Source organism: Salminus brasiliensis, chromosome 25, assembly GCF_030463535.1.
Source record: "Salminus brasiliensis chromosome 25, fSalBra1.hap2, whole genome shotgun sequence".
Taxonomy (NCBI): Eukaryota; Metazoa; Chordata; class Actinopteri; order Characiformes; family Bryconidae; genus Salminus; species Salminus brasiliensis.
The window spans coordinates 17,269,445-17,296,687 of record NC_132902.1 but is presented as its reverse complement, the minus strand read 5'-3'; the positions used below and the strand labels follow the sequence as shown (position 1 = coordinate 17,296,687).

The window sequence follows — 27,243 nt, the reverse complement described above, 5'->3', positions numbered from 1 at the left end:
CGTTTTTTCCAGCTTAGTTTCTCTAGATGGACTGGTGTAGATGCTATGCTTCTAAGTGTTTACATAATACAACTCTTAATTTTTTCATGATATCGGCCCTTTAAGAACAAAGTGTGTCTTATGAATGTCTTCCCAAAGCCTAATAAATGTCGGCTGTATCCTTATGTTATCCTAGCTGTCCGGATGAGATCTATGGCCCGCTGTCTATCCGTACCCTGCCCTACATGCATGCTGTGTCCCCCAGTCACGGCTCGAGCTTGTATTTCAGCAAACCTGAAAAGAAAGATCTGTAAAATCACAACCACAATTTAAAGTAAAACACATCTTCCCTGTGTCAAGGCTATGTGTGTTTCCATGGTAACATAAACAAAATTTTGTTGGGCTGTCAGTCGTGCACATTTATCAGAATATTAACCCGTTTCCAGAGAGGTGGGGCATTTTATCGTATTTCTAAATTCTTATTTAACTTTTTCAGCTGAACATTTTACTTAACACCCAGGTTTAGTAATATACTAAATATACAAAAAAAATCCAATATATCAAAATGTGTTCCCAGAGGCCTTAATATAAAAAATGGCCTGGAAGGGTAGCTGGAAATGGAAGAGAGAGAGTATACTGTAGAATAGATGAAATTGGATTGGAGTGTGAGAAGTAAGCAGGCCACAGAATGTGGGGCAGATCAGAACCATGACACTATGTCCCACAACTGCTTACTGTACAGTTCTTAAAGGGACAGTAACATATCTGCAGGAAATGTGAATTACAACATGTATGCAGTTACGGCTGTTACAAACCAGACATACTAATAAACAACATGGCAATGGGAAATATTTGGGCACTCTTTTTTTCTCACCATAAAAAGTGCACAAAACTATTTTTTGTTCTGAAATTCTGGATGTTTGCCCCAAATAAATAAATAAATAAATAAATAAATAAATGGGTAAAGTGCAAAAATATCCTTACCAAACAGGGAAACTAAATTCACTATTTTCCTAAAACTGCTAAGAAAGGTTAGGAAACTTTCCTGCTTTCCTTGCTTTTACATGATCTGGTTGTCATGTTGATCCACTTGTTAGTCAGCTCTTCCAATATTTATTAAGGGCATCAGCTACAAATCATGCAAAACACAAAGCTGACAACAAAGAGTTTGACCACCTTCCTCAAGAGTGTAAACACTGTGAGCACTTTCACACAGCTCCCATGTCTGTTGAGCTGCTTTTGGAACACTGCATGTGACAAACTTACTTTTTGACATTTGTTAAGAAGTTTTAGTTGCTGGTAGACAACTGATCCATCATAATAGCTGTTACCATACGAATAGGGTAGATTTGCCAATTGATCAAGTAAAGCCAGGCACACTGTGATTTTGGGAAATACCGTTTCTTGGTGATAACTCACATTGCACGCATGCATCGTTCACTGTGTATGGGGGCAAAGTCTGCGATTTATATGCACACACTGTACGTAAGTAGTCGGTCCAACTGATAGGCTGCGAAGTGAGTGCTCACACTGCATGGGAAACGCAGGCCCTAGGCAGAGTTCTGTCCACATACAATCGCTCAATTCAGCGGAATATGGCTTCCTGTATATCAAAAATGTTAAATAAAGCACATAACTTGCTGAATGCCATGCTGTGTGCTGAAATTCCACCAAAAAAGAGGAGATGCAAATAGACCTGCAGGTGGCTGGGAGGTTGCAGAGAGAATTGGAGGTAAACTATGACTTGACTGCGTGTGTGTAGGGTTGTCTGAAATATTTTAGACTCACTCTGTGTATTCTGTGACTCACAGATGGATTCTGTCAGCCTACATGGGGTAGCTGTGCGATGAATTTTGGGAAAACGGGTCGTGACGTTGAGAAATCGGCTTGTGAGACTGCTTAAACTGTGAGACGAGCAACAAAAAAATCGGATATGTCAGAAATACATCTGGTCATGCAACTGCTCGCTATGAGCTCGCTTGGGCAGATAATCTGGCATTGCTTTTCCTCTCACATGTCAAACATTAGCCATGCAGGCTAAAATTCGGTCGGATCCTGAAATTCAGCTGGCTATGTCCAAATCAGGCTTAAAATTGGGCTAAAGTTCTTGTTCATTAAAAAGATGACGAACAGGTTAATGAAGCATCATTGCCATGTGCAAGGCATCTTAATAAACTGCATGCTCAAGAAGGTCTATAATGGAAGCCCAGATAGTCCTTGTCCTGTCTCTCAGACAAGAAAGACAAGAAACAGTCTTCCTTCAGCACTCTTACTCAGAGTGCCTGTTACACCATGCAATCCTTGGTTAACACTCTCTTCTACAAGAAGCTGTGTCACTGACACCAGGTGTCCAGGTGAGGTGGATGAGCTGAAAATTGTCCCGCTGAATCTCTCCAATTACAGCCCGTCAAAACGCACAGTCGAGAGGTTCAGAGCCAGGGAGAAAACGGCCTCTGATCAGGAGCTGGGTCAAGTCGACATTTACACATGTAGCATGCTGTTACAACTTTCCTTCCTGGATATAAGGCCAGGTAACTGTTAACTGTTCAAACACATCCATATTGACTGCATAGGCTTCAATGTAATTGTTTTGGCTAATCCCCTGGTAGTTCAGTCAGTTAAAAGGGATTAAGTGCAGACAAGGTTCTTGGCTTAGATGTATAATAATTCTTATATATAATTATAATTCTCGTACTATATTTCATTTACAAAATAGTCCTTTAAGGAAACATCAATTGAACCTAAAAGTGGTACTTCTGTGGCATCCTTTTAAAGAACCTTCACTGACTTATTTTTAGTACTGAACGTAGTACTGAAACCGAAACAATCACGCAAAATACTTTTTTGAGTCAACATCCCAAAATAACAGGAAGCTAATTTGGGATTTTTTATTCAATTTAATGATCTGAACCTGAAGCAAGTCTCCTCCTCTATCGGAGGCTTGCGTATCCTCAGCACAGAACTGAATCCCTCGCTATGACAACAAACTGATGAGTCATCTGCGGTGACTGTGTCTCACGGACGAACTTACATATTTCTGCTCGTCTAGGGAAGAAAGGAGAAAAACCAGGGAGAGGGATAAAATGAAAGCCCTCCATCTTCTCGCATACTTTGTAAAGTTACCTCAAATTTAAACATTATCTCCCAATCTGGCATGATCCTTGCCTTCACCTGAGAGACGGAACGTGGAGGATCTAATATCTTTGGACAGCACCGATTGATGTCGCTTTCCTTGAAAGTCCTGAAAGGGCCTTTAGCAAGCGCCGGAGCATCACAGAACCATTGGGCGGTTTTATGCACAATGGTGGCAAACAGTAATACTTCATTATTAGCTCATAAATCCCCCTTTATAAAAGCAACAAGCCATACAGGGACATGATACATTATGAATATTGTCAAGGGCTTAAAACCACGCGCTGTCATTGGCTGGTGGGGGAAATCTTGGCAGAGCAGGGCTTGTGCATAGCAAGTGATGTTATTAGTTTCTTGCCTGCAAGAAAAAAATCCTTAAGGTATCTGTGAGGCTTTGCGTCAGCGTAGCGGTGGCGCTTCAGCCAACAGAAGCACAAGGCCTTGTTGATAGAGTGCAAACAAGAAGTGCTCTCCCCAGGTTGCTCTCAGCGGATAGGAACACCATGTCCTAAACTATGGTCTGTTCACTACACAGGGCTACTCTGAGAATCTGCCATTTTGTTGACAGTGTAGTGCTGGGTAATCCAGTGTATTCTCACAATACCACAAAGCGCCACAGTAGCACTGTAGGAACATTTAGGTACAATCTGCATTCATTACTAATAAAACACGGCCTGACTGTTATATAGTCACAATTGAAGGCAATAATAATTTTGAACTAAACTAATAACACAAAACAATATGCACTGTCTATGCCTTTTGCTGAGCACATTGAGTAAAACATCCCCAGTGCAGACTAGAAAAGGTAATCAACCCAGACATTTAATATCTTGTAGATCCCAGAAGATTTGCACAATGCTGAGGAGGAAATTTAGACCATCCCATTCTGAATATATGCCTCAGTTTCCTAATGTTTCTGGAATAACTTGCATGCATAGCCCTTTTCAGGTCATGCCACAGCAACTCGATAGGTCCTTTGTGTGCACCAAGTCATTGTCTTGTTGCATAACCCAGCATCTCTTCAGCTTGAGGCCATGGACTGCTGCCCTTACATCCTCCTGCAAAATGTTTTCATGCACCTTGTTCCCACAATGACCATGAGGTACCTAGGGCCCTGAGGCAGCAAAACAGCCCGAAACCACAATGCTCCCTCCACCATGTTTTGCAGTCAGAATCAGGTTTTGATTTGATCAGGTTTTTATGGTTAACAGTAATCAGTCTTTATTAAGAAGAACAGATGTGTCAGTAATCAGGCTCTCCTTTATTTAATGGGCAAAACACATGTGAAACCCAAAATTTAAATCTCATCTACTTAATGTTTACCAATTAGCTCTTGCAGAAGTCAATAACACAGAGGTTCACTTACTTTTTCTAGCCTGCAATTCTAAAAATAATTCTATTTGTGTGATGCTATGAATGTGGAATGGGAAGAACCTCTAACCTAAAAGGTTTCAGGTAAGGCAAAAAGATGTTATCATACACACATCACATCTAATAATAAATAAAGCACTAATTATTTACATAGTTCAGGGTTTCTCTGCCTAGCTTTTGTACCCACTTGACCTAAGCTATTAAGACTGCTAAATACACCTACAGGAATCTCAGCATTGACTGATTGGCTAAGATACTTTCTTATCATTACCTTAGGTAAATTTTATGGTGGACAACAGAGGAAAGGTGGGATCATACTCTGTGCAAAAAAGAATCTGACTGTAGCAAAACTATAAAGGTTACAATGGCCTTGGATAGGGTGTTCTGCTAACGCAGGCTCCAAGACGAGTCACAAAGCCCCAAACAGGGCTGGAGGGGCCCAGAGAAACTCAAAGAGAAACTGAAAGATCAATTTTCATCAGAGCTACAACAAGGCTGCACTCCAGCCAGTGATCGATATGCTGCTGATTAGCGTTCCACACTGATATTAACAGGACCACAGGCTTAAATGATCCTTTAACCGCACCAAGCAAAGGCCTTAAGCTTTGCCAAATCAATCAGATGATGTTTTAGAATGTATATATATATAACATATGTTTTTCTTAGGGCAAGAGGTGTGCAGAGTGCAAATTGTACAAACGTGCCCACACTCATTAGGAAATCCACCCCGGCCTGATGTGGCTGCATTGTTTTACTTTGGAAAAGGGCATTTCAGAAAAGCTGGATAGATCCAGCAGAATGGAGACTTTTTATTAAAACTAACAGCAATCTGTCATCTAGCTAGTATGATTTAACCATTTAAATCCTAAAGGCCTGTATGTGGGCAGTACTTCAATTCCTAACCCTCAAACAACATAAACAGTATTCTTCAGTGGTTTGTAGATGGTTTGTGACGTCAGTGGTTCTAAATAGAACTTAAAGAAGCAGACAAATGCTTAAATGATTGGTCTGGTTCTTCACACAGGTGAAAAAACTTGTAAATTGTTCTCTATAGCACTAAAAAGGGTTCCACTATTATTAGTATTATTATTAAATAGTAGTTAGTACATAATTGGTACTTAATGAGTAATATAAAATTACTGACTAATCGCTAGTTCCTAAAAAAGTGGTATTTAATGAATAACTGGCAGTTAATAAATAATTATTAGTAACTGAAGAATTGTCCCTTCCTAAATAATTGGTAGTTAATACATAATAAAAAAAATTTACTTACTGAGCAATTGTTAGTTACTGAGTAATTGATAGTTACTAAATAATTGGCAGTTAATAAATATTTGGCATTTACTGAGCAATTATTAGTTACTGAATAATTGATAATTGAAAGTTACTAAGTAATAATGACAGTAAGACAGATCTAAAAAATACACTTATGGTTCAAAGCGTAAATTACTATAAATTTTTAATGCTGATATTTACAATGCTTTTTATGTATGTTTTTCACATTTCTGCCAAGAGAGGTAATGAATTCAACGTTTATTTAAATAATAATATTCAATAATAAATAAAAATTAAAACAGGTAAGGGTTATTTGAGGATTGAGAAGACTGCTGACTGAGATGAGGGATAAATGGGGAGGTGTATGTGTAATGGTGGGCTTGGGCAGGAGGTGGTGGGTGCATGTGTAACTGGTTAGTGTCACTAAGGGTGTGAACGAGCTGCAGGAGCAGTGCCAGCTTTGGCCGGGAGCTCATTATGATTCAGGCCGGCCCAGCAAATGCTGAGCTGAGCTTGAGGGGCGCGGGGCCACTCTCCTGCGGGACTCTGTGTAATCTTCTGTCACGCCAGCTGGGTCCATATTGATGAGAATATTAGACCTGCACAGACAGAGCCCCTCTCTGGCGTGTTCCATTGAGCAGCAGCAGCAGCTACAAATAAGGGCGTTGCTTGTTGCTTGCATGCTTGTGTGTGGGCCTGGTGGAGGGGAGGCTGATTCAGGGTTTAACCCTTTCCAGGGTTCCAGGGTTTAAACTCTGGGCTTATTACTCAGTAACTGCTGTAAAAATAATATGTATTTAATATAGTTATGACAGTGAGAAACTGGAGACTACATCTACATGTGGGTCCTTTAATGGATGCTAGAGAAATTCCGCAGATGTCTTTATTGGAAGTTTAGTCTAGGAGGGAAACAATAATAAAAGAAGACCTCCAGCATGCTGTGCCCAATGGGAAATGACTAGGAGAACGAGAATGAATTTATGTTAGTCTGTCATTCATGTGTACAGGGAAGAAGAAGCAAAGATGAAGAGGATTGGAGGAACCCTAAACTCAGGGGCATCATGGGGGTAGAGTGATATGCATAAGAAAACAAAGGGGGGGGGGCTACTGAGAGAACTCCCTTGATACCCATCATTATGGTGTCTACGACCCTTCTTACAACCACGCCATCGCGCACAGCCTCCCTCTTTCCCCTCCCTCCCTCCCTCCCTCCCTCCCGCCAGTTGCTTCCCTGGGCAACGGGCAAAGCTGGCGGCCTCTGTCGGGGCTCCCGCGGGACCCGGTGCGAGTCGGGACCTTCCGGATTGATTGGAATAAACATTGGTGTTGACTTGCTCGGCTCTTCAAAAGAGATGAAACAACTGCCCTCACTCACACCTGTTCTCCAGCCGTGACGCACATGCTCACCCTGCGCTACCGTCATCCGCTGAACCGCCCCTATTCCCTAATTCCTTCCATTGCTCGCTTGCTTCCTCCGTCTCCTCCTCATTCGCTCCTCGCTTTTTCATACCAGAAACGGCACAGGGTTATAAAAACGACAGTGAGAAACAAAAGTGGATGATAAATATATCATATACCACCATGAAGCCACCGCAATGGGGTGCATGTATATATATATATATATATATATATATATATATATATATATATATATATATATTATTTTTATACTTACTGTTTATATATATATCTATGTGTGTGTGTTGAAATGAGATGCCGGTTGAGGAGTACAACGAAGGACACATACGAGGGTGGTGCTGGTGGGGGGAAGCAAATAATACAAAAAAAGGGGATAGTCTAAAGAGGGGAGAGAGTTTATTTTGCATTATATTGAGTTAGATTATATATATATATTTATATATATATATATATATATACACACACACACACACACACCATCCGATAGCATCGCTAGCTGTCTCTCCGTTTGTTTGCTCTGCCAGATTTTTATTAATAAGGCTCCCATCACAAAGAAAAGTCAGACAGAAGCCGATAGGCAGAGAAAGGGGGGGGGTGGAAAAGAGAAGGACAGGAGATTTCGGGAATTACAGCCAGCGATATATGTCTAAATATCGCTCGTTCCCTTTCTTTCCTTCTCCTTCCCCCTTTCTCGCTCACTCTCCCTCCCTCGTTCCAGGACAAATAGGTCCCAGAGGGAGGACTTGGATGAATATTTCCTTCTCTCTGCCTCTCTCTGTGTCTCGCCACTCTTTTTCTCCTCCCGAGTGAAGCGAGAATATGGCGTAGGGAACGCATTCATTTGTGTGTGTGTGTGTGTTGGTAGCGTTGGTAGTGTTGGTAGTGTTGGTGGTGATGATGGTGCTGGGGAGGACGGGGGAGTATTTTAGTACCTGCCACGATGCTGGCCAGCTGATGCGTCCGGGCGATGGGCTGGATGCTGCGTGCCCGAGCGATGGCCGCCGCGATTTTGCCGGCGCGCCGCTCCTCCCCGTATGCGGCCAGGATGGACGCAAGCGCCTGCTGATCCAAGGCGTTGACGGCGTCAGCCGCGCGGGGCATGCCGGGGTACCTACGCACAAAGAGGAGCCCAATTAAGCCCACTGACGTCACGGGTTCCTCGCCGACAGGAGCCAAAGGCTGACAGCCTCTTAGACACACGGGGAAAGAAAGAACGAACGAAAGAAAGAAGAGAGGAGAAAAAAAATAAAAAACGCCCTCCCTCCCTCGCTCCCTCCTCCTCTCTTCCTCCCCTTCCCACTCTGGGAGATGTGGGCTCGAGATCTATAAAAAGAGCATGTGTGTGAGTGTGAGAGAGAGAGAGAAAGAGCGAGAGTGTGTGAGTGAGAGACATAGAGATAGAGAGAGAGAGGGAGAAAGAGAGAGAGCTAGCAAATATATAGTTCTCAAACCCAAAGCGTCTAAAATAAACCCCTGTTTGTTCTTTGAGCTTTTAATGGCTGAGCTACCCGTTAAGCTCAAATAGCACCTATAGCTCCAAAACTGTGGGAGAGTGAAAGAGGGGGAGAGAGCTAGAGGAGGGAGGGAGGGAGAGAGAGAGAGAGAGAGTGAGAGAGCTATACATCCACATATACATGCACATGTTAAACAGTTTAGCAAAGGTTCACACTTACCTACTGAACCTAATTAAACAAGCCACGCCCCTTTCATATCACACCCATTATTATTATTATTCCACCAACAAATGTTCATGGCAATCCAAAAAGAACATAGACAAATTGTAATAGATACAAAATGTAAATGAATAATTTGCTAAAATGTTTAATTAATAATGAAATATCATTTTCACAGTTAAACGCACTCCAGCAAAGCTTAATGTAATTCATTGGAACTATAAAAAAAAACAAAAAAAAAAACGAAATAGACATTTTAGACAGTTTTTCTTTTCATCTGTTTTTCCAATAAAATTCTCAATTGAGCCCCCCAACCTCAACCAAGAGTGAAAAGGGTCGAAATTCACTAAACTTTACTGCACTGACCAATATACCAATATTTATCCCGACCCATTCAGCATTACTTCCATTCACTGTATTCTTTCATCATATCTTCTTGAGAGAAAGTCAATCACGCAGCGCCTTCCTGTGATGTTCGCAGGAAGCCTTGAGCCGTAGGCACCGCCATGCCCTTTCCTCTGACAAAACGCATCGTGATCGTTCCTTCGCAGAGCACGGGGAAGCTCGCAGCGGCTTTAGCATCACCGTTTCATCAGTTTACGTGGGCATAACAAAAGAGCGTTACTCAGACGAGGACAGAGAAGCACACAAACAACCTTTTTTCCCTTCAAGGTCAGCGGGAGTTGGAACAGAGCATCGAGAAAAAGTTAAAAAAAAAAAAAAAAGTTAAGCTGCATTTGCTAACATTGGGTGATGTGGAGATAAGGATTAGCATCTCCAGACTCCGTGGGCTGGGCCTCACTCGACCTGTTCGAAACTGCTTAACTTTTCTCTCTCTCTGTCTCCCTCTCTCTCTTTCACTCTCTGGTTCTCATTCTCTCTCTCACCACTCCATCTCGCCCCCAGAACAATTCTGGAGTCAGTCATGGTGGGCGGGTTAGCCGGTTCATTATCACACCGCAAACTTCTGGCGAAATGTCCTTAATAAAAGTTTGAGAGGGGGCTCTATCCATTGTTCAGAATAAGGAGGGGAACATTACAGGGGTGAGTAATAAGGGGCTTGTTAGATGAAAAGATATTAATTATGACCGGTAAAAGAAGTTGCCGCGGGAGACACCTTTGTTTACAGGTATACAAAGCAAATGGCAGGTATCAGCTGCAGCTTTGAGGGGGCTTTAACTTCGTTTGCTTTTAACTCTCTGTGCCGGCCATACACTGAACAATGCACTGCTCTGTTTGAGTGTGTGTGTGTGTGTGTGTGTGTGTGTGTGTATGTATGTGGGCACTGCTTGTTTTCACAGTTCATACTACAGTAAAAATCCTGCTAGCATGTTTACTTATCAATCAAGTGTGGACAAATCTACCTCCCAAAAATACACATGGTAGGTGAACTCTAGCTGTGAATGTGTGTGAGAAATAGTAGCCTGCAATGGACAGTCGATTGGTACCCACTGGACCCACAGCGACATATGTAGGATTGGCTGAAACGGTTTAAGAGTTTAGGTGGTAAAACTGCACATATGTTGTCTTGGGGGCCCAAAGTGCAGTATTTTAGATGGGCTCAGGGCCAAAAAGACAAATTCATACTAAAATAAAGGAGGTCGAGGATCATAACATGATACTGTTTTGTAACAAAACCACTATTTAATGAACTTATTTATGGTATAAAAGCCTTGTTCTCATTATAGTTGGTTTATGGTGACTTTAAATGTCCTTTTGGGTCTACTTTGGGCAAACTTTGTAAACACATTTACAACTGTTGCGAATTTTTGGACACTTTTTTTTAACCAAAATCCTTATAATTATTAATGTATATCATCCTAATTAGGGTTTATGCCTCATTAAAAGTTTGTTAGTACAATGCCTATCCTCGTCAGTGCATTTAAGCATGCCTGATTGTGTCTAAATAGCCCTATTTGGGATATGGCCAATATTTCAGACAGTAAATCCATATATGCTATTACAAAACATTAGTAAAGACTGATAGGTGTGTCCAAACTTTTGACTAGTGCAGTAAGTCTGTAGGTAACAGATTGCTGATTAGAGTAGATTACAGTTTTGGGAAAACTTGCTGTGCGTATGATTGGCTGAAATAAGTTTGCTGGCTTCTATTCATGCTTGAGTATGAAGTTTAGGAGTGTCGAAAAACCTGGAGCTCATTTTTCGTGATGGTGTTTTCTCTCCATTAGAGAAATCTCCCCGCGTGTGGGCGGCTCCATCACCTTGAAACGCGTCTGAACCCAAACGGCCCTGCTGTTTAAATGAGGGGAGATTACCATCACACTCGCACACCTACTCACCCAAACGAATGAGTGCACACACACACATATCTAAATATTTCTCACACTTTCTTTCTTCCTTTGGGTGCCCTTCTCCGTCCTCTCCCCTTCCGATCTCATCTCCTACAAACTCAAGAGAATGTCCCTGATATGTCTTAGGAGTCTCCCCGAGGCAAAACTCACGCTTAGTTTAACAGGTTTTTGGTATACAGTATTTATACGTAGTGCTGGATGGGTGAGCTATCCTATCAGTTCAAATACAGACAAATTCTCGAGGACTCTGGGGGCCTGCTTTCTGAATTGCCTGTCTCTGTGGTACTTACACGTCTGTGCACCTCGGCGAGCTTTAATCAGTGAACGTCTCCAACCTGTGCAGATTTCAGAATTTGCTGCACCGCCCGCAGCTGAAGAGAGAACTCTAGCTAACTGTAGCTTATATCTTTCCAATGGAACCACATATTGTACAAGTGCTTTTACTGGACAAATTATCTGCAGATGTCCAAGATACATTATATGGACAAAGGTATAAGGACACCTGCTCATTCAGTGTTTCTTTTGGCATCAAGATGATTAAAAAAAGTTACTGCTTTTCCTGCGTCTGTTGGAGTGACTGTCTCGACTGCCCATGAAGACTTTGTGCTAGCTTTAGACTGGAGCATTGCTGTGAGAATTTGATCGTATTCAGTGAGAAGAGTGTTAGTGAGGTCAGGAGTAGGTCAGCTACGTATCGATATTTCAGTCAAAATATTTCTCTAATTTGGCCGATCAGATCATATTCCCGAGCTGAGAATTACAGCAGCTCTCCGTGACAGGACACAGCAGCTCCTTGTTCAACCACTAGATGAAACTACGCAGCTTATTCATGGCTGCCTAAACCATTAAAGCCAGTACTGTACTTCACCCCGTGTGCTGTATTTGTCAGGCTGCCGTGCTACCTTTGGCTACCACTGCTTAATAAGTGAAATTACTTGCATGCCTAACAGCAAACTGTGTCTTAAAAACCAACACCCTTTAATCAAGGTAAAAATGACTGAAATGCAAAGCCTCTCATTTGCTTTAAAGATGCCTGAAGATCACTTTATATTCAGTAATTAAACAGGCTCTTAAAACAGGTGGGATAAAGTTACTGCTATAGCAACAGAAATGTTAACTATTGGCAGCATTGCCATTGGTGTTGATGCTGAATTTAGTATCTTAGCAGTTAGCAGTGAGATGACCGTGGTAGTAAGATTTTAACATAGGCTGTTAAATGAGGTTCAATATATATATATATATATATATATATATATATATATATATATATATATATATATATTATATATATTAATAATGAAATAAAAACAATAGTAAATGTCAACACCTGTCTCCATCCATTCTCATGTCCAGAGGTCCATCCTTGCTTAGGGAGAAGCCTCTGTCCGCTGTGTCCATCTGCATGGAAGAGCAGCCAGCGTCCAGCAGGGCAACGTCAACGCTTCCGTTCCCCAGACCAAGGCCTACAAGCAGCTCCCTCAATTCACTGAAGCGTCCCAGCACTGGCCTCACCTGGCCTCTACAGAGAGTGAGAAAGGGTGAGGCAGAGTGATTACAGCAACCATACATCTCAGCGATGTCTTTGTAAACTCAAACAAACAGACACCTTATTTAACATTTAGTGAACTATCAGGGTGACTTATGCCGTGCACTCTATAAGGAGAAGGGAGCCACTTGAGATTCGGCCCATGACTGTAGCCCTCTCATTTAAATACAGCTTCTAAATGGTTCACTCAAATTTCTACTGAGACTCTGTAGATAAAACCAAAGCCTATTTTCAGTTGCTGCAGTGCCTCGAATTTGGTTTTGACTGAAGTACAAGGAGTTGAAAATGCAATTTACAAGCAAAACATAATGCTGATTCCAGCAATACTAGTAATATCAGTAACTCTCCTACTGCAGAATCCATAAGCTGTATGCATGAGAGAGAAGCTACAATCACAGAAGAGGAGGAACCATTGTATGTACACGTGAATTATATAGTGCCTATTTTTATCCATTAATAAATTGGCTCATATGTTAATCCATGTAGGTAAGATTTACATCAATTCATATCGGCATCAGCAGAAAGGCACCTGAAAAGTGTCGCACTCAGAATTTGGCCAATTCTCATATCAATGCATCCCTAGTATAATAGAGTTCTTAACATGGTAAAATGACCCAATGTTCCAAGTGTTCAGAATATTGTCACTGTCCAATGAACAACATGTATCTCTGTTATGGTGAGTTTACAGGAGAAGGCAAAAATGTGAAGTGGAAGTAAATGTAAGAGTTTATTCCAAATGATTTAGAGCATTTCTACAGTGTCAAGGTAAAGTGTACAGAGTAGCTACAGGGTTTAAAAGATGGAGAAAGCTAAAAACGGACAAAACCAGAGATGCATATTTTTCATTGGACAGCAGCGATATGCTACTTTTGTCCCTCTAATCTGCATGAAGTAGCCTTCTCCTTTTTCCTGGCATTTTATGTGCAGCTAATTGAACTGCGATTTGATAGGAAGTGCTTAATCGCAGGTGAAATGCTGGCACTGCAGATACTACAAGTGGCTGTCAGGCTGTCTTCATTTTCCACTTTAAATGAGTTCCCAAAAGTAGGCCTTAAACCACTTGTGAAAATGCCTCAGTGCCACAAGTCATGGAAAATGTCTGTTTATGTGACCTCCAAGACTGACGCACTTACAGCAGAATGCAGTAAAACAGCCCTAACAAAGGACAAAGTTTGAATTGGGTTTAATACAGCCCTTAAAGCCCCTTCTGTTAAACTACTAAAGCCTTGTTTAGCTTCAATATCAATGTTCGCTATCAGATCAGGACATCCATAGTAGGTATGCTATATAATCGTAGTACTGCTTTTTTGCCTTGTTGCACAAGGCAACAATTACAGTAGGTCGATTATGTTCCCAACGGAGAGCTGACGAATACATTCTAACTATAAATGCTTATTTGTCTTTAGTTTTCATGTGCTCTGCTTAGCAATCTCTGAGTCATACGCTGGCACAAAACTGTACTTCCCGGCTAGGCTATGTGTACCAGCCTTCAGCTGATCAGCAGAACCATGGGAGCATCCGAGGTATAGAAATCAGAATAAGCAGGGCTGGCTATTTCTGTCATATCTTTTGCTGATCGCCCACTGATATGCATCAAGTCTTTTGAATTTGTGAAGAGGAACAAAAGGTAGAGCTTTTGTGGCTCAGGGCGGAATTCCATTTAAAGCAGTGAGATCCTCCTTTGTGAAAGCTGACTAGGAGACTCTACACTTGTACGTACGTCTTGCAGCCTGCCCTGAATCAATCACATCGTCAGAGAGGACAACTAATCAAATAACACCATTAACTTTTATGAATGCCCTAAACCAGTAATGTCTCTTGTAAATAGGTGACTGTGGTTGCTTTGAAAAATGCTCAGACGGCATTAACAAGCTTATTTACAACCCTGTTATTTTCTCTCCGAATGAAACACACTCATTTATCTTTTTCCTTTTATCTTTTTCCTGAAAAGAATATTTTCAATAAAAAAAGCTCTTATTGGCTTTTATTGGCTGCATTACAGCACCGGCAAAGCTCACAGTACCCGTGTATTAACACTGCAACAAAACCGGATGATGTTGCTGTTAGTTGAAGAGCTGAAGAGGGTTAGCTTTTAGCCTTGCCCTCACTCACTTTCCTGCGTTTGGCTTTCTCAAGTCTTGGTCTTCAGCTGATGTAGTCCAGTTTGCCTTTGTGGAAGCAAACATTGGAGAGAAGACTAGCATCGTCTAGTTCACTTTTCGCTTTTCACTTAGCCCGGATCCCCATTTGATCCCCTGGGTTTCGCTTTATAGTCCTTCTGCAGACACTGGCATAAGAGAAGGCACAGTCCCAAGGCCTGGATCGATTAGCAACTTGTATTCCCATACCTATTCACAACACCACCATATTCTTCTGAAGTCGCGGTTACATTTTTACTGTTTCACCAGTTTTGAAGTCATCAGTGCTCAGTGGGTCGAATACGCCAAATAACAGAGCTTCAGAGAGATTGAATGGATGGCTAAGAAAGTTCTCCAAAACCTCTGCACTAATTGCAGCTTCATTGTGCCTGCAGTCTCGCAGTTACTGCTGCTGCAAGAGGTATATAGAGAGAGAGACACCAAATAATATGCTTCCCACTGGGAGGGTAACAAAATATCATTTCATTTGTTTATCACCTTGGAGAGATGGGGTGGGGTGGAGGTGGGGGTAGGGGTAGAGGTAGGGTATGGAGGGGAAGGGGGGGTTACTGCAGAATCTGAGTTAATTCAGCATGTGCCAACACATGGTGGCTTCCACACGCACGTGTCTGAAAGCATGCATCCACAATCACACAACTTAACGCGTAGATGAGTAGCGTGGAAGTAAGTGTGTGGCGGGAGAGGGTTTTATTTTGAGTTGGATGTGGAGGCGGGAAAGTGACGCGCGCATTGACGCGGACTGCTTTTCATCCTTAATCATTCAGATGGACACGTGGGCGTCTGGGTGCGTCTCTCTCTCTATCTCTATCTCTCTCTCTCTCTCTCTTCCTTTACATTTCTCTCCTTATTCACGCTCAGCCTTCTCCTTGTAAGAAATGGTCAAATGAGTGGTCACAATATGGTGGAACGGTCAAATGGTCAAACATACTCCAACCTAGACTTATAGATAATTACCTACCCAGCTCAATATCCCCTTTAGCTACCCATCTTCTCTCCAATCCCCCTACTACACCGCTCTCTCTCTCTCTCTCTCTGTCTCTTGCACGCCAAGATGTTCTCTGATGCCGAGCAGCCATTCATTTTTCATGTGACCTTTTATAGCTGGAGCATGTGTGGAGCATGACCCAGGTAAAAAGCTATAGATCATGCCAATCAGCCAAGAAAGAGAGGCAAGAAGCTGCTGCTGTTGCTGAGGATAAGCATTATCTCCCTACAAGGGCAGAAAGCACAGCCATTAACCCTCCTAGAGCTGCCTAGATCCCTTGTATGTTCCGTAAAAGGCCCCATAACACTGAAAGCCCCCCTTACATTGATATGAGTGGACTGTGTTAGAGCAGGTTCGCCTTGAGCTTGTGCTTGTCTTTTTGGTGCCATGATACCCCTCCACTGTCAGCACTGTCTTGGGAACCTCAGCTGAGATCCTGCGAGCAGTTTACTACGTTGCTGCAACAGTAGCCTCCGTATTCCTGGTTCAACACCACTGGCACCATTTGTGATAGAGCGGGTTAGCACCCTGATTGCTTACTGCAGTTTCTGCGTGGGTGGATGGTATCTCCAAAGACCACCGATTAAAAATCAGGCAACAGCCAAGACTTTATTTAGTGACGACAGAAAAAGTGAAAAGAAAAACTGAAGGATTCAAGAAGGATAGCTAGAAGGATGCTAGTAGTACTAGGAGTGAAATACTATGACGGGAGTAGAGACCCCTGCTCACTCTTGCTGCATTTGCCCCGCCCCTTCGGACTAAACCAATTACTATTATTTCTTTTTGGAATAATTACTTTGATCTCTTTCTCTTTCGGATACACTCATGGAGCTCATCCCCCTATAATCTACACTGGTGAGCTCAACTCAAAGAGATTAAATGGAACAGAACTCACTACTAACTTTTCTCCCATTCCGGCCAGGTGGCCATGTAAGTCACATTACACACACACGCACATTCAAATGTCCATATAACGTTTCTGTAAAAGGTCTCTGTGATGATGGGCTAACACCATCAGATGGAGAAACCCATGGAGAAGAGATCATTTATTCAGTTGGATAAAAACTTATTATAGTATGGACATTTTGTCATCGTCTGGCATCGAAATTAACAGTTAGAAGTAACTAATTACAAAACTTACTTTATACATTTTTAATAAAAATATTAAAACAATATATAATCAAAGAATATTATGAGAATATTCTAAAACTCTAATAATGAAAAGAGTATGAGAAGGTTCTGTAAAGCTTGGGCTTGACCAAACAGTGAAGTTTATTGGATGGTTAAGGTCTCTGGTGGAAACCTGCCTGAAAGACTAGGAGAAATTTTTAGGGCCTTCTAAGGTTTTAGAGACGGCCAACTACTTTTCTAAGAGCGTAAACATGTAGGCGGGTTTAATGGGTTGATTTGTATTTAATAGAATCATCATGTTTATAATTCATTTCATTTAAATTCCCAACTGAAATTGCTCGATTGGCTTTACAATTGGTTAGGACTTCAGGAGCTGGACTGAAGGCCTAAGGAGTTTAACTATTAATATATACCATATGCCCAAATGTTTGTGGACACACCTTCTAATGAATGCATTCAGATACCTTATGTTGCACCAATTGCTGATCACAGATGTGCAAATGCACACACACAGCTTGTCTATTCCCTATAAAGATAGTACTGCCAACAAAATAGTCTTTCTGGAGCAGATAAACCTGAAACTAATGCCTAATTGCAGGGGAAGGGTAAAGGGGTATAAAGCCCCCCCGCATTGATCTGTGGAACTGACTCTATTCTCTGGAATGATGGATGGAGCTCCATTCAATACTTTTGAAAGGAGTTGGGGGATGAGGTGGGGTGTTGATCATCCAACATCCAGACCTCACTAACGCTCTTGTCGCTGAATGTAATCTAATCCATAAGCTATAAATTACAATTTTTTAGTAGAAAGCCTTCCCTGGACAGCAATACTATACTAACAATGACTATGTGTCTGCATTAGCTTAGCACTGACATAGTTCGAACTTCTATCAGGGCAGTGGTATTTTCATCACAGAACAGCTTCAGCTAGGAAGGAGAGAAATCACTACCTTCTCCTCCTCCATCTATTCCGTGTCCTGCTTGAGCAAAGGTCCTCCTCCTCAGCTGGGGCGGGGGGCTGCCCAACAGGCTTTGGGGTGCCTGGGCCTGCACGCCCACGAGCCAGCTGAAAGATCAAGGGCGAGGGAGCAGCTCGGTAAGTCTGCGCCCACGGCTGGGGCTTCCCTCTCCCTCTCTCTCTTTCTCGCGCTCTCTCTCTCAGCACCCTCATTAATTTGTTGGAAAATCTATAGCGAGGCATTCTCCTGCCCGCCCACACACACTCTCGATGGGAGCCGTAAGCCACCCACCATGGATCAGTGGGTTTGGAGGCAGAGAGGAAGCATCCCAGCTTGCCTGCGCTTGGGGCGCCCCCTCTTCTCATGTCAATACACAGCCAATTTAAAGCCTCCGAGGTGCCAAACTTCCCTCCCTGCACTATTTTCCCCAGTCTTAAGCCTCTCATCCCTTACTTTTATTGCTTTGTTTTCCAATAATTTTCATTATCTCTCCAAGCACAGCCCCAATTGACCAAACAATAAGAAGTTAGTAGCTAGGGGGAAGTATCATGTGTCACTACCAGCCACAAGTATCGACAAGGGCTATGGGGATGACCATGGTACTGTTAAGATGTTCTCCAGGGCTAATGTTGGGAGGGTCAAGCCAAGAGTTTCTTGCCCTTAACCTCATTTATGAACATCTTATATGGAGTCTGGGCAAATTCTATTTAAAGAAGTGGACAGATGTTTTTCTTAGCAGTAAAAAAAGCCCATCTGTGGTAACCCAGACTTTCTACTAGAACTTGGGACTTTGGCTATAACAGACTGAAAATGTCAGTGAGCAACGGAACCTTTAATACATGCTTTGCTTGAGTGATTTATTGTGAAATAGACACAGCATGTCATTGAACTTGGAGTGTAATAGTTCAAGGTTCAGTTCGAGCTCGGGTTTCTGGGCAACATTTAGGTGTGGATCATCATAAATTTACATTTATGGCATTCAGCTTACTGGTGATACAGAGGAAATGTAGTGTTAGGAGCCTTGCCCAATGACTCTTATTGGTGTAGAGCAGCATAGTCACCCAGACCATAAATTGAAACCCAGTCTCCCACATGGTGTGGTATCTGTTGCGCCACATCAAACACCAACAGACAGTTGCATCACAGTTAGACGTGGATTCAATACTGTAAGTACAAGTTATAGGGAGATGTAGCCATTTTGCCATGGTTCAGTTCAGTTTAGTTCAGTTCAGAGCTCAGTGTCTGGGTCACATTTGGGTTTGTATCAGTTCAGCATGGATTTGCCTTTCATTTTGAATGTCAAAGTGAATATTAACCATTTTTAAACATCTGGAAATGAATAGTTATATTAATGTGTGGGATTTTACTTTATAGACTAATAGCAGTTTTACATGCTCAGTATAAATTGAACAGCGCCATGACTTCCAGTAGGTTCCATCAGGAAGCACATATTAGAGGACAGCCATGCTGGTTAATATACTGTGTCAGAGAATCCTTTTTCAATACTATATTGAATGCTTTTTTATTTGGAGTGTAAGTGTTTATTGACCCAATCAATAAATGTTTCAATCACATGTAAGTACAGGTTATTGGGAGGTGTAGTCACTTTGCCAAGGTCTGGAAGAAGACCCAAACTGTCACTGAAAGAAAATGAGTTTTGAATAGTCTGCTGACTGGTTGCAGTATGATGTGTAGCTCCACCTGTCCACATATTTCACATGTAAAGGTAAAGGTGCACGTATTTGTCACTGTACAGTGTGCACTGTACAGCGAAATGTGTCCTCCGCATTTAACCCATCTGGAAGTGAACACACACTCACACACACACATGTGTTAGGGGCAGTGAGTACACACACACACCCAGAGCGGTGGGCAGCCAACTCCAGCGCCCGGGGAGCAGAGAGGGTAAAGGGCCTTGCTCAAGGACCCAACAGTGCCAGCTTGCCGAGCCCGGGAATCGAACCCACAACCCTGTTATCGATAGCCCGGCGCTCTAACCGCTGAGCCACCACTGCCCACCATGTGCAGACTCTGGTTGAAAATTTTGGCAAGACTTCATTTCTATAAAAACAGAAGGCAATGGGACCACGGCATCCATGTTTTCTACAGTCAAATGTCAGGAACATCCTAAGCGCCACCACGGCACAGCCCTGCCATGAACTGGAAGCGGCTGAAGAATGTAGTGTCCCTGAAGAACACCAGTGTCACTATCTACAACCAAGCAAGATTATCTTGTGTCATGGACTAGGAGGCCTTCTGGAGGAATGTTTTATGGCTAGATGACCATGCAGGAGATTTCTTGGAACTGGTACATTTCATAAAGGATGGAATGAGGAATGTGAAGAAGGGCTTTGCAGAATTCTTCAGCGGCTGAAATGTGGACACAACTGAGTGTTCCAACAGGACAGTGACACACCAAACACACATTAAAGGTCTTTGTGGAATAGATTAAGCATATTAATGAAATATTCTTGGTAACAAACTTAATTGAATCTAACAAACTTAATTGAACTCTGTCAGCTCTACCAACAATAGTGGTGCAATACCCAACCAGAATTCTGCCAGTAACTTTTTAATGGCTAACAAAAGTGTCTGGTCAAGTTGCAACTTGCTAAGGGACATTTAATCAAATATTAGGCGTGCTGTGGGTATCATTTTGGCCTGGTGTTGATTTCTGAAAACCCCCCTTCATTCATTCAGAAAATGCTCATAATAAACTCCATATATCATCAGCATTGATCAGAAACCTATTAAACAATGTCCACTACCGAACCAAACCAAGCAAATCAAGGTGAACGAGTTCGAGCTTATAAACAACATGGAAGTGCTCCACCAGTGACCCTCAGGCCAGTGTCAGCAGGAGGGAGAGAGAGGAGGAAAAAAATCAACTGCTGTGCATCTCTTGCTCATTTCACCTGCGGAGGGAAAAATCAGTGACATGCCCTGACACCGGGTGATCAATAATTGAGCGAAAACACTGATTAAATCTCAAGAAGAAGTGAGTCCCTGAGCCCCTCCCCTCCATCCTGCAAATGCCAAGCTTTCCTTGCAGCAACATCATGTCACACAAAGCACATAACACTAAGCAACCACAGATTACACTAGCTAATGCAACCAAGCACACTGTGGCGTCACTCAATGTCAAGAATATCACTAAGCCTGCTGCAAAGTTGAACGCGGTATAAAATTATTAGAAGAGGATTAACATTTCTGAAGAAAATAAGGTGATTTGTTATCGGTAACATTTATTCACCTTCATTTAGAGTGGCTATAACAGACCCAAATCTATACTAATATATATGCAACATCCATGTCAGACTAGCAGCCCACCCTCCTGCCACTTAATCCACCATTAACCATCATTACTCTGATAACTAATGTACATGATTATATTAGGTTAATTACAATTATTATATTATTACATTATGATTATTAGTAGAACAGTCTTATGTGGTAGTTCGGTGACTTTTACCAATAATTTATAAGTAGTTTTGATCAGAGGAGGATGGGGCCCCTCCTGAGAGTCTTGGTTCCTCCCAAGGTTTCCTCCTTTCATACTTTTATCCTATATTTCTATATAAATATACATTTTTCATACAATTATGAAATCACTGACTTCACTTCACCATTTGCAAGGCTACATGACCTCTATATAAGCTTTTCATGATAACTGACAAACATTTATAAAGGTTTATACCAGCAAGCGTCAGTAGTCATAACAATTTCTTCAGGGAAATGACATCAAACTTCACATTTAGGAAAATGGACGCCTGTTGGAATAAGCCTTTATATGTAGATTAGTGCCAGCTTTGATGAAAGGCTTATACAGGTGCTTATACAGGTGTCATGCAGCCTTATGCCCTACAAAAAAAGTCATCCTGTTATAAAGCAAACAAGTAAAGTTTGTGTTGTTTAAGAAGATGATTCAAAATGATGGCATTTAAATGTCTGATGATACTGACACAAGCCGTCATGTCACAGAGTCATAGTGTTTATGTCACATCCTTACAGGCATTATGTCAAATGATTTTGTGTGGGGTGCTGATGTAATTAATTTGACAATGTGAGAGCCCATAAAACACACACACAGCTTATCCCTTTCCCAACGTGCCAACGGCATATGAGGATAGTCTCCTCTCAAGCAACCCAGAATTTCTCACTGTACTAGTGACCATGGCAACTTGCTACTTGGTAGTGTGATATTTATTAATTATTCGTTTCTACAGTATGTCAGTTTTACTCAGCAGCAGCAATCCAGATTAAATAAATAAGTGCAGACACTAATGAATTATCCAGCCTCTGATTTCAGCTCTTGCTTCAGGGCACATGGAGTAAATCACTGTCCTTTCTCTGTGTTAATGTCCTAACATTAACCAACCAGTGCTTGCTGCCAAAACGTTCATTGAGACCGACTGATGATGTGAGCTGAAAGTCCTGAAAGTGAAACACTTGAACGAATGTTGATGGTACCTGAGGGTTCCCATACTATCCGTGATGCACATATCACGCAAACAAATGACTACAGCACAGTGTAGCGATTTCTTCCTCGAATCCACCTGAGATGCTAATGACTAGAGTTGGGGAAACGCCCAGAAAACAGTAATGTGAAGGAAAGACAATCATACGATTTAGCCCAAACCTTTTGCTACTTCTGCTATTTTAAAACTTAAAGACTCCAATGCTGCTTTTTTGACACCACCTCACCTCACTTCTATGCCCTTCCACTGACAGGTGGTCAATTAAACCAGGTCATACAGGACGTCCTCGATTATTTTTCCAGGACACCATCTGATCATGTTCCAATTCTCACAGCCCTGACTTCATAAGTTATAGACTTATGATGATATTTTGCTTTCTTTTGGCTATGAATCTACTATACTGATAAGTAAGTCTGAGATGTCTTTTGCATCTACTGAAGCTCTACTACTGCTGAGGACAACAGGAAGGCATTTAGAAAATTCTTAACCTCTTAACCTTCTCAACACCATCCCCCCCCCCCCCCCACCACCCACTGTAATAAGTTAGAAAGAACTCAGCCAGTTTGCATTTCTTTGCATGTAGTTACTGGTTAGTAATCCTTAGGGTGTGAGAAAAGTCATGGAGCATAATGGATTAATGAACTGGGTATAGTTTCTGGCTCAAAACAGTAACATGGCTCATTTTTAAGGGTTGTCCCTATCATTGGGAGATTGCTGGGTCGATCCCAGGTGATGCCACAGCCATCCATGGCAGGAAGTCGTTGCATTAGCTCAAAAGGATGTGGCTTGGAGGAAGTACATTCTTGCGTTTCCCTTCACAGCATTGGTAGCATCGTGGGACTACAATTGGGGGGAAAATGCATGTTCAAAACCAGTGAAATTAGCAGTTGCTGCCACAAATCACAGAAAGTAGGGAACACTATAGATGGTTCCATTCTATTTACGTAGAAAGTTCACAAACTGCACAAGTAGAAACTAGCTGTTTATGTATTTTTTTACAAACCTGAAGAATGCCATAGTAGATCCAAAGAAGTCCAATAGAAATAGTACAATAGTGGTTGGGGTGGCGCAACAGATAACACCACTACCTGTCAGTGAGCTACCACACCATGTAGGAGACTTGGGTTCGATTCCCTTGGGCAAGACTCCTAATACTCGGTTGGCCCTCCTCTGTAATAGTAGTAACCTTGTCTAAGTCACTCTGGATAAGAGTGTCAGCTAAATGTTGTAAAATGTAAATGTAAAATAGTTAAATCAAGAGCTAACCTTAATGCACAAAGGCTTATTATACACTAAGGCTTATTATTCAGTATCTACAGGGACTTCTATACAAACTGTTGGGCTATTCTACGGTAATAGATGTTTGTAATAGCTGTTTTGAGGGGTTAAGAAAGTCACTTTCTTTGTGTAAAGGTACCTTTTGTAAATATACATTTTTGCTCAGCTACAATGACAGCTCACCCAGACAGTATGGCTAATATATTATCTATAAAACCACTCGTATAAGAACTAAGGACATGTCTTCACTCAAAATCCGCTAGGTTGGTCTTTGTACCCAAACGTTGTTATTTCTGGAGTGCTGGGTACGTTTTGTGTAGCCCAGTGGCTAGGTTACTGACTCTGTCATAGTAATAACCTAGCCAGTGGGTTAATTATCAGCATTAATTAACTGGCCTGACAGTGTCAGTTAGAATAATGAACAGCACCTAAGGAACTGATTAGGAGATTCAGGGAGACATGGGTAGGGGTGTTTTTACCATGACTTTATTTGAAATTTGTCAATTTATAGATGTGAATTTAGTCATTTTACCATAGATATTAATGTTATCTGTGTAATAACAGCATTGTAGATAGCTAGCATTAGCCTAATAGCAGAGCTACATACCTGAGCTAGCAAGCACAAGTGGTTAAATAGCTAGGTTAGCTAGATTCCAACCTGTAAGGAGGTGACCAAACCTGGAAAATAAGCTAAAATGACTTTTGTCATCCTATTAGAAGTTGGCTCAAACCTACAAGAACATCTACATCAAGCTAAGAGGATGTTTAAATGTATTTAAAGAGGTGATTTTGAAGAGTTTGTCCTTACTGAGCAGTATTTCCGTTCTGTGCTCTGTTAGACTAGTAAATTTATCATTTTATCAAGTAGTTCTGCAGTTTTACCTGTTCTGCATCCCAGCTCTATCTGAAATACCCCTAGTTCAACCATATGGCCATTAAAACCAATTCACTGTTAAAAGGCACTGAAACAGGCCTGCATGCTTCAACCTGGGCTAAGTTGAAAGAAACAAACAAAACCGTTTCCGCTCAGTTTTTGTTGTGAAAAAGAGCCAGCTGAGGATCGAGGAGCTGGATACAAATACCTGTAGACACTCTGGCCCTCGATGGATCCAGTTGAGTACCTGTGTACTCCGCAGTACCTGAGAATGACAACAGTGCCTAGCAACCCAGCAGGAGTGGGAGGCGGTGTGTCAGAGCTCCGGGAGGTACAGAGTGAGTGGGCAGCATCGTAATGGGCGCTTTGTCTGCTACCTCACATCAAAAACACCTGCCAGCCGGAACTCTGATGCAAACTCGCGCTGAATGAGCCCGAACTCTGACTCAAACTCGCACTGAATGAGTAAATAACGCACATATAACTGACAGGAGCAAAGACGCACCACCTGCTGGTTTCAAAAGGATCACTCTCAGAACTCCTACCCAGAATGCAGCCAAGACCAACGTTAAAACTGCAGAATGAGTGGAATAAGTATATAAGGAATAAGATAATCGGGGTGGAAGGCAATTAAAAATGCACACCACCGTTTAAAAGTTTGGAAAAGACCTGAAAAAAAAAAGTAGATTTAATCATTATATACTTGACAGCACCCAATATTACAATGACTGTAAAGTATTATAAACTGCATTCCTCTGTAGTTCTTTCATTTATCATCTTTCATACAAACCACTGTCAATAATCATTACTCTGATAGGCTGCCCGCAAATGCCAAGTTAAGTGGGTGGGGAGGAGAGCAGCCCAGTAGGTGTTCTACTGTCTTCATTTAGCTGTGTAGATTAATTTTTCAACATCTAACACAAACAAAAAGAAACATAAACATTTAGATAAGAGCACCAGACACTCTTTATTATTTATTACTTATTACGGATACTTATTTTCACTTAGTATCAATACACCACTATAATGTTTAGAGCAAATTTAATAATTTTATGAATTATAACATACCAAAATACCATTAACTATTTATATTGAAATGTTTGGACAACCTGCATGATCAGTACTTTTTTTTAGCAAAACCCCCATTGGCAAATATCACAGCAGGTCAATGCTTGTTTGACTTCTAGATCTGTGAGCTTGACTGTTGGGCTGTCTTGCTCCACTGCTCTTTTGAGGTCTATCCACAGATTCCACTTTGATTTGGACAATGTTTACGTCAGGGGACTGTGAGGGCCATGGCAAAACCTTCAGCTTGCGCCTCTTGAGGTAGTCCATTGTGGATTTTGAGGTGAGTTTAGCATCATTATCCTGCTGAAGAAGCCTACCTGCTTTCATCCTGAGCTTTCTTACAGACTTTGTGATGTCTGCTTTCAGAATGTTCTAGTATTTTATTGAAGCATGTTTCCCCTCTACCAGTGAATGTTTCCCATGCCACTGGCTGCAACACAAGCCTAAAGCAGGATTGATTCATCCCCATACTTAACAGTTGGAGAGGTGTGCTTTTTATGAAATTCTGCACCACTTTTTGCAACTCTTTAAATGGCAAATTTGATCAGTAACTTGGTTTTTATGCAGTGTATAACAGGTTGCCGTTCATAGGCTTTCTACAGCTGGCTTATAAATGACTTTGTATGACATGTGGAGCTGTCCAGTGCTGTAGAAGTACTACTAATGCCTATGATATAGCTAATACAGTTACATAAATTAACCCAATAACATAATACACTGCAAAGCCATCCCCTCCCCCCACTCAACCATGGCCTAAGCTCAGCAATCCTCCTGGCTTTCTCTCTTTCTAACGCTCTCTCTCTCATATTCTCTGGGTTATCCAATGCTAGCAGTGTTCAGTTTCCCTCCCGCACCTCCAAGTGCACTGTGGGGGTTTCCTGAGCTTCTCCGTGGCTCCGCTTTTTCACCAAACAATTTGAGAATATGCAAAACACTTACATAACAACTTTAAATTATTAACTTCTTTATGTGGCTTAAACACAGTGTTGGAGATAGAAATGTCTTATATAAGGTCTTATATTATTAAACAGGACAAGTTTCATTGGTGAACGTGCATATGTGTGTCACAGCGCGTAGATGTGTGTAAGTGTGTGGATGTGCATGCGCATGTATGTGTGTGTGTGTGTGTTCTCCAAATAAAGTGTTGTAATTGCTTAAAAGAACGGGCCTATTTATAGTAGCGCAGCCCACGATGCTGACATCATTTAAATAAAAAGGTGTGAAGCAAGAAGCTCTTTACTGACTCGATCACACACACTTCTGGCAGGAGAAAAACAGCAGCAGTTCTTTGAAGCTGGAGATCAAGTACGGAACATTAGATGACGGTTTTCCTTGGAAAACGGCTCTAGCATGGTCTGAACGCTCTGAGGATGGTGCGAACTCCTTGCCAACACGGAGTGACGCTTCACAGCACGGAAGCAGTTGGAATTGTTAGCAATTGCCAAATTTTTGGGCTCCGTTTGTCATAAGAAGCAAAACACTTGCGGGAGCTAATTTCTAAATATTATGTTCTGTTTGTCTTCTTACTTATAACTACGTAAATGGGACCTAAAATAAGGAACGTTTATGGATCTCGGATACAAATAGACTCCCATATTCCTGGA

At 41.8% G+C, this 27,243-nt stretch overlaps 1 protein-coding gene across 1 annotated transcript in view; it reads right to left on the bottom strand.

Moving 5' to 3' along the window:
* The window catches only part of mettl15 (methyltransferase 15, mitochondrial 12S rRNA N4-cytidine), a 96,664-nt gene that overhangs the window by 9,559 nt on the left and 59,862 nt on the right, over window positions 1–27,243 (bottom strand). The window contains exons 4-5 of the mRNA XM_072671183.1: window positions 12,489–12,680; window positions 8,109–8,287 (exon numbers count right to left, since the gene is read on the bottom strand). Coding sequence (XP_072527284.1) covers window positions 8,109–8,287; window positions 12,489–12,680 — 371 coding nt within the window. The remainder of the gene's footprint in view (window positions 1–8,108; window positions 8,288–12,488; window positions 12,681–27,243) is intronic.